This window comes from Physeter macrocephalus, chromosome 10 (genome assembly GCF_002837175.3).
Source record: "Physeter macrocephalus isolate SW-GA chromosome 10, ASM283717v5, whole genome shotgun sequence".
NCBI lineage: Eukaryota > Metazoa > Chordata > Mammalia > Artiodactyla > Physeteridae > Physeter > Physeter macrocephalus.
Window position 1 is genome coordinate 36987928 of NC_041223.1, and position 12270 is coordinate 37000197.

The following is a 12270-nucleotide window of genomic DNA, read 5'->3' on the forward strand; positions in this document are numbered from 1 at the left end:
CCGCTCACCTGACATGGAACTTCTGCCCTATGTGCTGGAGCAAGGGCAGTAGAGACCCCTGTATTCTCGGCCTGCCATGCAGAAGGTAGAGCAACTGTCCTCAGAGAAGGGGCTGGTCAGAGGAAGAGAGCCCTGAAATTTAGCCTCTGAAACAGAGATCTTGGGTAGGGGATAAGACGTGCTGGGGACCTGCCCCTAGAGGAGGCATATCATAGTCTTTGCCTGGGAGCTGGCGGCTGAGGGATCCTCATCTTGTCCACATGTGCCCAGAAGGAAGCTTCTGTCTGAACAGGGGTTGGGGGAGGGAGCAGGCTGTGCCTTCAAATGCCACAGAATCTCACTATTATTACTGGGCTTCATTAGATTTTCTTAAATAAATGGTTCTTCACTTGCTGTATGCCCTTAGGGCAATTTCCAGAGACTTTAAGCGATTGTTGTTTTTATAATTCCCACCAGTAATGGTTGTTTCACTGGGGATAGATTCTGTAGAACTCCTCATGCCTGCCATTCTGCATGCGTAATGCTTTTATATTAGAATTTTATATAATTCATTTCCAGATAAATTTACAGGTGTTGTTCTATCATGTTCCCAAACACAGCAGGCCGCATCCTTGCCTTGGGGGTAGATGGGGTGGGGAAAGCAGAGTTAGTGTCCAGGTGCCTTCAAATAACACAGATGCCTCCAGGGCACCAGATCCAGTAAGATTACACCTCTAGACAAACAGTGTAATCTTCAGGTACAGGCAGGCCTCCTTTACATATCTGCTGATAGCAAGCTGAGTAATACTGTGCATCATCAAAACCTGCTCTGTGAGGCCAGCACATTGCCCAACAAGTTATCTGTTGGTAAATTAATAGAACTAATCTGTACTTATGGTGCAGGTACGTGTGTGTGGTCTAAAACCGTCTAGCCCTATCTCATCTAAAAAGTAGCACCTAACTTTGCAAACATTTCACTAAATCCCTAAGTAATTCCATTTGAAACCTTTGTTTTAAAATAAAATAAAAACCTTTGTTTTATTATTTAAATTTTTAACTTGACTCTCCCTACTATTCAGCTTGGACTATGATTAAGTAAAGCGTTCTCAGTCAGTAAGTAACAGTAGTAACAATGATAATAACTAAACTATTCCTCACAACTCTTAATCTACTTACTGGAAAGACCACAGTTGAGAAGCACAGTGCCTTTAGTACCCCCTTCTCTCTGCTAGTTTTTCCCAAGACAAATTATGACAGCAAAAATCTATTTCCCCTAAAATGATGCCAATTATATGGCTTCTCAGCAAGCTCCCCAATGCTTAATAGTGCCCCACATCTAACAGACACTCACTATACATTTTCTGAATGGATGAAGAAATAAATGGTTGTCAAGTAAACCCTGCTTCCAAATGCCAGGAAGAGAAAATAATGACACCTGCATCTTAAAAGTGTAAAGAAATTTCTTCTTGCTACAATACAGACCAAGTTGAAATGAATAAAGAGCAGACTTGAAAGATGCTTTCCTTTTGTGAAGCAGAAGTCTGCCTGGATGGTACATGAAAGAAACCTGGACAGATTCCACTCATACTCCAGGCTGACCGAGGGAAGAATTATTAGCTTAAAGGAGATAGGGGTAATATTTAGATTTCACCAGTGCCTCCAAGACCGACAGCAACGTGGGTGAAAGTGCACTAAGCAATGGTCCAGAGCATTTTCTCCTGTTTCATAACAACTGGGCCCTTCAGGTACAACATACCATGGCCTTAACTGGCTCTCCATCTCAGCAACTATGCAGGCAAGGTTGGTGGGCACTACACTTCAGCTACCTGGAAGAAGTTCTGGTATGGCACTGGAACTTTTTTCTGCAACTGTCTCCAAATCTAGACTTGACTTTTCTTCCAGCTTCTCCAGTTTTAGGTTACAGAATATCATTATAGCTTCCTATTCCATGATGAGTACAGGAAAAAAATTTCCTTAGAATGTGACTGTATTTGGAGATACGCTCCATTTTCTTTTTTAGAGATGCATTCTGAAGTATGTAGAGGTGAAATGACATAATAATTGGGATTTACTTCAAAATACTTCAGGGAAGAAAAGCCAACAAAGGGAAGAATGAAGTGTATGTGGCAAAGTCCTGCTAACTGTAGAATCTGAGTGATGAGAGGTCATTGTATTAGTCTCTCTACTGTTGCGTAGGTTTGAAAAGCTTCATTAAAAAAATGTTCCTCTATAAGAGGAACAAGCCTCACCTGATTATCCATATCTTTGATGACCAGTAGGACAGGACTGTCTAGTGATGCTGACTTCCGGTAGAGAGTTTTCAAGCTGGTCCCATGCTCTAATGTGCTGTATACGAGTCTCCATGGATACCCCTGTACCCTTGCTGGAAGGCGTCGGGCCAACTGTGAATCCAAAGATGAAGATGTAAATACACAGTCTGCCTACAAATCACTCATGAACTTGTAGCACAAAACAGATGCCTGTGGCTCAAACTCGATAATTACACTACTTCCATATTGCTCCCCTATACTCTAGCAAATATTTGCCACTATAAACCAAGAAGGGAAAATCATCCCTTGGCAAGGATGCTCCCCCGAGCATGCATTCCCTCTCAGGGATGATCCTGAAGGGTCACTATACTACTATATAGTTGAAGATACAGCACCTAGCTTGATAAAGAGGTATGAATTAGACACATGCTCTCTTGTTTACACTTCAACCTGACTTTCACCAAGCAGTTCATGTTTCTCGAATTGTTCTTTCTAAACCTTCAAAGGCTCAGAGCTGCGACTGACAGCTGTTAAATTCCCACCAAAGTGAGAACAAGAAGACACGGGTGATTTATGCTAGTAATCAGATGTAGTCTGTCCTCATTACACTTGTACCTTTCACTTACATTAATATTTAACTTAAACTTGGCTGCCATAAATATCAATAATGCATATCTCTTCAAAAATACACACAAAGGAGGCTATATAAAATGTTGAAGTCCTCAAGAATGCTTGACATAGTTCTAGAATCAGCATGAACTCCATCCCTGTAACTGCTTGGTCAGGTCGCTTAGCTTTCCTGGGCCTTCACAGATGGCATTTGTAAATTGAGGGACTTGAACTTGATTCTTTAAGGTCTCTGAAATTCAGGTTTCTAAGCTGACTGATGGGGGAAGTACCAAGAGGTCCCTCACTAAAGTTCAAATACAAGCACATAGTATTTCATAAAAACTCAAGTAAGAGATGTTCAGAAAACAGAAAGTAAACCAAAAAAAAGTACAGAAAAAGGAAAATTACTCCTAGTGGTAGGTGGTTTTCATAAAGCAAGTAAAGTGTACTTGCTGTATGACTTTTACTGAGCTCAATAAATTGAAACCATCGGAACTCTGCGATAATCATTAGGATAAATTTGGATCCTTTTAAAATACATTAGGACTATAGTAGGACACTTTAAAAATTGTTTTGAAGCCAAGAAATGGCTTTTTGTTCAGGTTTGGGGAATGGAGGTAGGTGTCTGGCCAAGTCCTCGCACGCCCAAGAAGGTGGCAGGGATGCTGCCTTTCAGAAGCAGAGAAGGGCCCTGGTTAGGCTGCTGGTGTTCTTCCATTAAAACTCGGCTCATGCTTCACCCCAAGTGAGAAGAGCAAATGTCAGGGGTGGGAAATGTGTTCTAAGGTTTGGAAGACACCCATCCTAAGTCCCCAGGAAGAACCCACCTGCTCGATGTGCATGTTCTCCAGAAGCGCACTCCGGGGCTGCAGGATCGGCAGGGCTGCTTCATCCTCATCTTCATAGTAGCTACATGTGCTCTTCCTGCGTTTTGCCTCCTCAACGGTGATGATCTGAAATGGAGAAGACAAATAAACCAAGAAAAACGGTATTTTTGCTTTTCCTTCACCTGCTATAAAGAACCTCAGGTACACAATTGCCTGTAACAGGTAGGGTTTTAGCAGCAGGACATAAGTTGAGCCAGCACTTTGGGGGAAATGGCTAATCACAATGTCATTTTCAGAGCAAATGGAGAATTTAACACAGTACAGCTATAGCACTTAATATGTACAAATTAAAGTCACAAGTTTTCCAGTTTTACTATTGTTCAGTCATCAAGTAAGAATTATGTATAACTCCAGAAGCGACTTATACCCTTGAAATGCCCTAAATTATTCTCCATTAGCCTGCATCTAAATTTGAATTGTTAAGGGACTAACAGATATCATACTATGAGCAAGTCTTCTATAAATAGGGAAATTGGGAAGATAAGGATAGTCCTTTAATCAAGAATCCTAATGTTTTCTCTCAAGGCTGTTCATAGCAACCAACCCTGACAGAAATAGCAAATGATAACATCTACGGAAAGCAACAATACAAAGACATGAAGCTTTAGTCTAAATTACAATTAGGTATGATTCTTTATGGAGAGTTGAGAAACCATCAAAATAATCTTTCCTTCAGAGCTGAGAACAGAAACATGATGTTGTACACAACATTTATTATTTCATCATAAATACACTTATAAACTACCAGGTTAAAAATCTGTTTTCTTTTGCCTCTCCAAAAGTCTGGATACATCACTAAATTATTTTGAAATTGAAGGATAAAGACAGAAGGTAACTAATTCACCAAAATTCCTGAGTACAAATATTAATGACTTTTGCATCATAGAGAAAAACATTTACATTACATTCAGTGAAGGTTGTCAGACAATGACTACTTAGTTTACAAAATGCTATCATCTGAGCCGGATTTACAGGTAAGGAAATTAGCCCTTAAATTTTACCTCTTCTCAAGGGGCATTTACTTAAAGAAAACATTGTTGAAGAATCACAAATCCAGCATTTTAAATGTATTAAATAAAGCACATATTTGGGGGGAACTCTACATTTAACACAGGTACAAAGTGGGGCTGTGGAATGAAAAAATCAGTATGGAGTTTTGACTACAAAGGGAAAGGGCAAACCACACCATCTCTCTCTCCAAAGTGAATAAAATACCTGCTCTGGCTGAAATATCAGCACGATCCTTTCTAATTAGAAAGCATTTCAAAGCATCTGAGCGGCAGAGCTTGGAGGATTCACGGGCACATGATTAGCCCTCAGGACTCCAACATACCTTCACAAAAGGCTCTTGGTCCGGTCTGGCACAATAGAAAATCTGAATGTCCAAGGGCAATCTTCTCATCGTGAAGTAGTGGGAACTGCCTGCTTGCTCTCTAAAGAGGTGCAGGTTTTTTCTCTTATCTGCCTCCACACCACTGTTACTTACAGCCACACTGAGCTACAACTGTTTATGCAGTATCTAGTTTCCTGCATGATTGAGTTTCTGTTTCCCTTAGGAGAGAGTTCAATATTTCTACAGGAACACACCCAAATTAGGATTTAGAGCAAACACACACTTCCTGTTAGGCACAGCTGTGAGGCTGTAAAAAGACACTTTCACCTTTGAAACGGTGGTTTCCTAACAGCACAACAAAACCTGGTTGTGTGTGTGTTTTTTTTTCTTCTTCTCCGTCTTGTACTTTTCTTCCCAATTGTCCTCCGGCAGGCTGAGCTAGCTTTCCTAGCCCTGCCCTGCCTTTTCAGATTTTTTTTTCTGCATCCTAAGGCGAAACCTTCATTTTAAAAGTTTATGTGTGTTCCCTGACATCAGTTTGAATCTCAAAGGAAAGATGAAAAGGAGCCTTTACCAGAGGTAGGTTCATTACGCTTAGAACGATGGCGTTTCACTTCAATACCGTCATGTTTGTTAGGTATGAGAAACTTAAAAGAACTGAAAGAACATCCGGTTTATATGAGGCTGAGAAAAACGTTAGTTTAGATTCAGTTTTTCTAAAGAGCTGGCAAAGTAATATTTACCTTTTAACCTTTCAAAATATTAATCTTAATGACTAATAAGCATGATGAGTCCTCCTCTACTGCCCAGATCAGATATCAGCGGGATGGAAATAAATGTAGATTACCATTGGATCAATTTTCAGGGATCTTTCTGTGAGTTTTCCAGATCGAAAATGGCCTCTTGGGTCTCCAGTACCCCTGGGAGATCGGGCGCCACTACATAGCTCATCCCGGGGGTCGGTTCTAATGACGCTCTGGGAGATAATTGGTGACTAGTCTCAGGTCAGACAGAACTTATTCTCAATGCAAGAGCCTGGACACAATCTAGGGCAGAATTACTTGGATTTTGTGCCAGTGAGACAGCATTCTTTTCAGGGCCTGACACTTCATGACAGCTAACATTTACTGGGTGCTTTCTATATGATGGCAAGTGCCAGGTGCTTTGCCAGGCATGTGGTACAAACAATTCCAATATATCATTTATCAGCTTTTCAAATTAGCAAAAGTTTTAAGAAAGGGATAATAGAAATAGTACTTTCTGTTGCCAGAAGCACACTGAGAAGAAGGGTATTCCTCACATTTCTGGAAAATTGTCATTATATAAAAGATTAGGAGCCTTAAAAAAAATCAATACCCTTATACTAAGTAATATCACTTCCAGGAAATTAGGGGAATAGTCAGAGTTACAGATCATCTCATCCTTGTGAAAAACTTGAACCAACACGATTCCTAAAAGTGGGGAATTGTTAAATAAATTCTGATTGAGGTTTAAAATATTATGTAACCATTAAAATGAGGTTTCAAAATCTTTAATATGATACAATTCTCACAAGATGTCAGGTGAGAAAAGCCAGATACCAAACTATACATAGAACATTATCCCATTTTGCAAAAATACTCTCCCCATCCTTACCTCCTAGAAAACACCCTAAAATAGAAAAAAATGAGTCAAAAAAATGTACAAAAGTGATGTGTGGTTAGATATCATTTTCTAAATGTTCTGCATTGTGCTTTTCTGTAGTTTCCAAATTTCCTATAATAAAAGCAGGTGTTACTTTTATAAAATTAGGAAGTAAAGCTTATTTAAAGAGCTTGGGTATGGAGGATGGACTAGTGGTTGGGTTGACTGGAGGTGCCCTAGAGTTTAAGTGAAGGGTGCAGACAGCTGACTAGGGCAGTGGTCCCCACCCTACGTAAGATCAGAATCAACAAATTCTAACTAGAGATAACTGACTACATATGATGATGAAAAAGAAGAATCTGGGTTGATATCTAGGCTTCTAGCTTGGGGCACCACTAATTAAGATGGGAATACATGAGAAGAAGCAAGTTTTGGGGAAAGATGAAGAGACATTTTGGACATGCTGAGGATCAGACACCTGTCAGGGGAGTGAAGGTTCCTCTTCCCCACCCACAGAGGAGAAGCAATGCTATCACAGTGGCCTGGCCTTAAGGTAATGCTAGTAAGCAGAATTTGCTCCTGCATGGGAGGGAGCTTCGACAGCATTCTTCTCCTCATCGTACTTTTGGACTTTTTCTTCCATGTGGCAAGAAATAGGGATAACAGTCCAGTCACGTCTCTCTCCAGTTATCTTTTCTTTCCATGTCCCAAGTGTTAACAAGTACACTAGGAGCTTGCAACAAGCCAACCCATTTCTTCCTCCTTCTCCATCCCTTCTTCTTTTCTTCCTCTTCCACTACAGGTCTAGAGACACCTTCTAAAGGGATTTGCCCTCTCATTCTCCTCAGTGGCTCACTCAAGCCCACTCTACTCTAGATCCGGAAGCAGACCTTTCTCTCTCTGCACGCCCCTTTAGCTCCTTTTCCTCTGGTGCTGGTAGGTGTGGCCTCTTCTCCCACAGGAGTTGTCAAGAGCTGAGATTCAAGGTTGGGATTAGTGGAAAGATGCAGAATAGGCCTAAAAGAGGGCTGCTTCAGTTCAAGATATTCAGGCCTAGTCGGGAAAGGATTAAATCCCCAGTGAAATGTAAACCTTCTCTCTGGCCCTCCATATTGGGCAAGAGACCACAGCCTCACTAAGAAAATACACATTTCCTAGCTATGCTTCCTCTGTGCGCATATCTCATGGGGGTGGGGGCCTCTTGGGCACAGATGGTTAGGTGAGGAGGCCGGGAATTGATATTCTTTGACGCCTTGGCCAGAATGCCAGTGTCACACCATCTCTGCCTCGTGGAGACCCAGTCATGCCTGTGGTGCGTCTGTGTGCTCTAGAACAGCAGCCTGGAAGAAAGGTGTGTGGAGGAGACAGAGGTGGGAGTCAGCAGCAGAAACCTCGAAAGCCAATGAGCTCGTCCAAGGAAGATGTAATAGACGAGAAGAAAAGAGAGCCAAGGATAAACTAGGGAACACCATGAGACAGGGACAAGCAAAGTATACTCAGAAAGACTGGCCAGAGACAGAAAAAAACAGAGTTGATATGAAGAGCCAAGGGAGGGAGAGCCTAATAGGCTTAAATACTTTTAATCAATGGTTTCAAACAAGAAGCTTATGAACTGTGGGAAGACAAACATGCAAACAAGTAAAGTGCTGAGCGATACACTACAGAGCTATGAGCAGTGGGCTGTGGAAGGACAGGAGGAGTAACTCTGGCTGAAAGCATCGCAGAAGTGACAAATGAGCTGGACCTTGAAGGATGACAGGAGTCTGACATGGAAAGCTGTGTGTGTGCATGTACACATTCGGGCTGGGAGGGAGTGAATGAGAAAGGGACGGGTGAGGGCAAACACACATATGCAAGGACCTGGCATTCCAGAAGGAGTTAGACCCAAGGGGCAGGCCTCATCACCCTTAATCATCCCAGTCTGACAGAGTTCCAGGCTTGGAAGATCTGACTGCCCACCTGATGAATCTAAACCCAGACTGGGAGTATTGCTGGAGAAAACCCACCCTCACTACAGCCTGGTGCCAGACCCCACCAGGGCTTTCAATACCAGACAGCCATCCTACTGCAGTTCGTCAGGTGGCACTTTTCCTAGTCTCTATAGCTGCTACTTCAGACCTTCTCCGTATTCCTCTAAGTCTAACCTCCTTCACTTCTAGGAGATGCTCCCTCCTTCTGCTGCAAAGAAATAATCAAATGAGCAATGCCACAATTTACCACCCTGAGTCTATATTCTATATGCACACATCCTATTCTTTTCTGCTGCCCGACCACCTAAGACCTATTCTATCCCTACCCCCACATTCCCGGCCAATTCTTGGGGATCCAGCCTCCCGCTTATTCCCTCTCCTATTCCCTTATCTTCTGTACCTTCTGTTCCACCATTCCCGCTGACCTCATCCAAAAGGTTACAGTCTCTCTCACGAGAGGGAAAACCTCCCCACCCTCACCTCTTCTTCCAGCCTTCCATCTCATTTTTATTCTCCAAAGCCAAATTCGAGTCGTTTGCCCACCTTTACTAGCTCCACTTACCCCCAATTCATTCATTGAACATTGGTAGCTACATTTTGAAGCTACCACTTTAATGAAACTGCTTTTTGTCAGAGTCACCAACTATTACCTCCTTGATTTTAAATCCAAAAGACATAGCTTAGTTCTTACCTTTTGACTCCTCCGCAGCATTAGACATTTTTGACCACTACTCACTCCCCTCTTGAAACATTCTCTTCCCTTGGCTTCTAAGACATGACTTTTCTTGTTTTCCATGCCTTCCCCTGGCTGTTCCTTCTTAGTCACCTCTGTGGGCTCGACTATCTTTGGCCCCTTAGTGCCAGCATCTTGAAGGGTTCTGTTCTGAGCCCTGCTCCCTTGCCAACGGACACACTCTCCTAGGCTGACCTCACCTACACTCACAACTTCAACTTTGCTAATCACTTCCGAAAGTATATCTTCAGGATCTTTTTCCTAAGTTTTATTCTCAGTTGTCTCTTGGGCATTCCACAGACACCTCACATTTAGATTAAAACCAGAACACAGAGCATTTTCTGCTAAATCTAATCCGCTTGCTATGCTCCTTATCGCAGTGAAGGGCAGGCACCTCGATCCCTCCAGTTCCCATTCTAAAAACCAAGAGATCAATCTTGACATCTTCCTTCCTTCCCACATGTAATTAATTACTCACAAAACCCTGTTTTCCTCCTCCTAACTATCTTTCAAAAGCACTCAGTTTCCTCCATCTGCACTGCCACTCTTTCAGCAACTGTTCTCTCTCAACACTGATTACTGCAAGAGACTCCTAATGGGTCTTCAAGCCTCAACGGTTGTCCAACTCCATGAACATCTGCCAGCAAGAGCAAGCTCTCCAAAATGCGTATTTGTATTTATTTCTCCAGGCTCCAAACAGCTCCTACTGGTTGAAGCTGTTTGAAGACAGCTCAAACTGCTGCCTTCCTACTGCCCTTAGGAAAACAGCCAAACCAAACCTATGACTAACAGTTCATAGGTCTTTCGTGATCTGCCATTTCATTATCTCCAGCTTCGTTTCTTGCCACTCCCTCAGCTTTGCACTCTATGATCCAGCTACACTGAACTCTTATTAGTTCATCAAATGCGCCACACTCTCTGTTTCTCCCCTGGGTCATTCCTCTACACAGACGTTTCTCTCTGGCCAGAACATGTTCCGTGTTCCATGTCCCACTTTCACCGCAACTGCCTGTCCTCCCACTTCTGATCTCAGCTCAGATTACTCCTTCTGGGTCCCTTTCCCTGATCCCCTAGCTCCATTCAGGTGCCTGGGTACATGCTCCCATAGCACGTGGCACTTCACCTACAGTGGTAATTATCTCACTAGGTTGTAATGATTTATCTATACTCCTTGATGCTAAATTCTACTTATCTCATCCACCGTGCCCCTAACATGAGAACGGTGTGTGTGGTAAGTGCTCAAAAAAATTATGAACAGTTTTTTAGGCCAAATTGAGAAGCTTGACTTTCATCCTGTACGTAATGGGGACCCTGCAGCAGTTTCAAAAAAGAGAAGTGAAATTACTGGGATGGAGGGGTGGAGATGAGGTCTTTCTGACACACATAACTAGCTTCAAACAGAGGAATAAGGTTTTTTCCCCCTGTGATTTCAAAGAGGCACAGGAAATCTGACTTCTTGCCAGCCAAGAAGTTATTGGAATTTGGACACAAGAACATTTTGTTTGTGGACTGGACTTTAAGGGACAGTCTAGCCCTCTCTTGAGTCTCACCTCCCAGCTCTTGGTGGTCGGCTCACTGAAGAAGTTGTCAATCATATTCAGTTCTTCTTTTTCCACCACCACAAAGCCTTGCTCTTTGGCATCTTTCCCATAGACATCAGGAGACCACTGAACAAAGAACGTGTACAAGTGATCCACCCTGAAAAACATGTTCATCACAGGGGTTAACACCAAATCTACTTTCCTGGCAGGCACCAGTAGGAACTTGGGCATCTACAGCTATCTTTTTCCTGCTTGGCAAATCCATTTTGCTATATTGGGAAATCTCCCATGTTGAAGATAATCTCTGCTAATGCATTCCAAACTTCGAAAATAAGTCAATAAATGGAAGCTAAAGTCCACAGACACTGAAAAAATGTCTTTCAATCTGAGGGAAAGATCAAGAAACGGGACATAAACGTAAAAAACACAATGAAATATTTACACCAAATGTTTTTTCCTCATTGGGTCTTCATTTATTGGACACCTGTATTCATGGGAAAAAAATTAATCTGAAGCTTTAGACGGGAACAAAGATAAGCAATATTCCAATGGGTCTTATGTAGATTGAAGCATTATTATATCATAATTTTAATAAAATATCTTTAATAACTAGAAAATATCAGGGATAGTATTAGCTGTTATTTTAACATTAGAAAGAGACAATTTTATTGATATTGGAATGCAGTTTGCTGCCAATATCTCTGTTCTCTTATACATATTTAACATCTGAAGCATCTCTCCAGACTTAATCAATAGACAAGGTGGCTAGTTCCTGAGCAGAGGGTGGGGCTTTTGGTCCCAGCACCTACAATATCCCCCCCACCCCCCACCCATGTAGAACAGTCAAAAGCTCTCTGACCTTAGATTCTACACCTGCAACCATCACAGTGGGGGAGTGGAAGATAGATAGGATCAAATGATTCTTAAAGTCTTTTCTAATTACAAACTGGTAATTTCCATTTGAGGCTACTGTTTGGGACAATGCTAACTTATTGCTAAGTTTTTAAAAGTTATAACTGTAAAAATATTATAACACAATTGCTATAGATTGAATGTTTGTGTGCCCCTAAAATTTGCATCCCCAGTGTGATGGTATTTGCATGTAGGACCTTTCAGAGGTGCTTAGGTTATGAAGCATGATTGGGATTAAAAGAGACCCCACCGAGCTGGCTAGCCCCCTGTGCCATGTGAGAACACAGTGAAAAGACAGCCGTCTATGAACCAGAGGGAGCCCTCACAAGACACCGAATCTGCCAGCACCTTGATCCTGGACTTCCCAGCCTCTAGAACTCTCAAGAATAAACCTCTTCTTTATAAGCCACCCA

The 12270-nt window shown here is 42.1% G+C and overlaps 1 protein-coding gene and 1 long non-coding RNA gene across 9 annotated transcripts in view; one reads left to right on the forward strand and one right to left on the reverse strand.

The window, feature by feature from the left end:
* The window catches only part of LOC114486957 (uncharacterized), a 57017-nt gene that overhangs the window by 17844 nt on the left and 26903 nt on the right, over nt 1-12270 (forward strand). The window lies entirely within an intron of this gene.
* NCOA7 (nuclear receptor coactivator 7) overlaps nt 1-12270 on the reverse strand; it is a 154050-nt gene that overhangs the window by 5345 nt on the left and 136435 nt on the right. For 7 of the 8 annotated variants that reach the window (XM_028494474.2, XM_028494473.2, XM_007130676.4 and 4 more), the window contains 3 exons: nt 10955-11102; nt 3686-3811; nt 2229-2381 (listed from right to left, as the gene is read on the reverse strand). In XM_028494474.2, coding sequence (XP_028350275.1) covers nt 2229-2381; nt 3686-3811; nt 10955-11102 — 427 coding nt within the window. Of the gene's footprint in view, nt 1-2228; nt 2382-3685; nt 3812-5078; nt 5884-10954; nt 11103-12270 lie in introns of those variants that run through there. The other variant, XM_007130680.4, reaches the window with a different exon arrangement.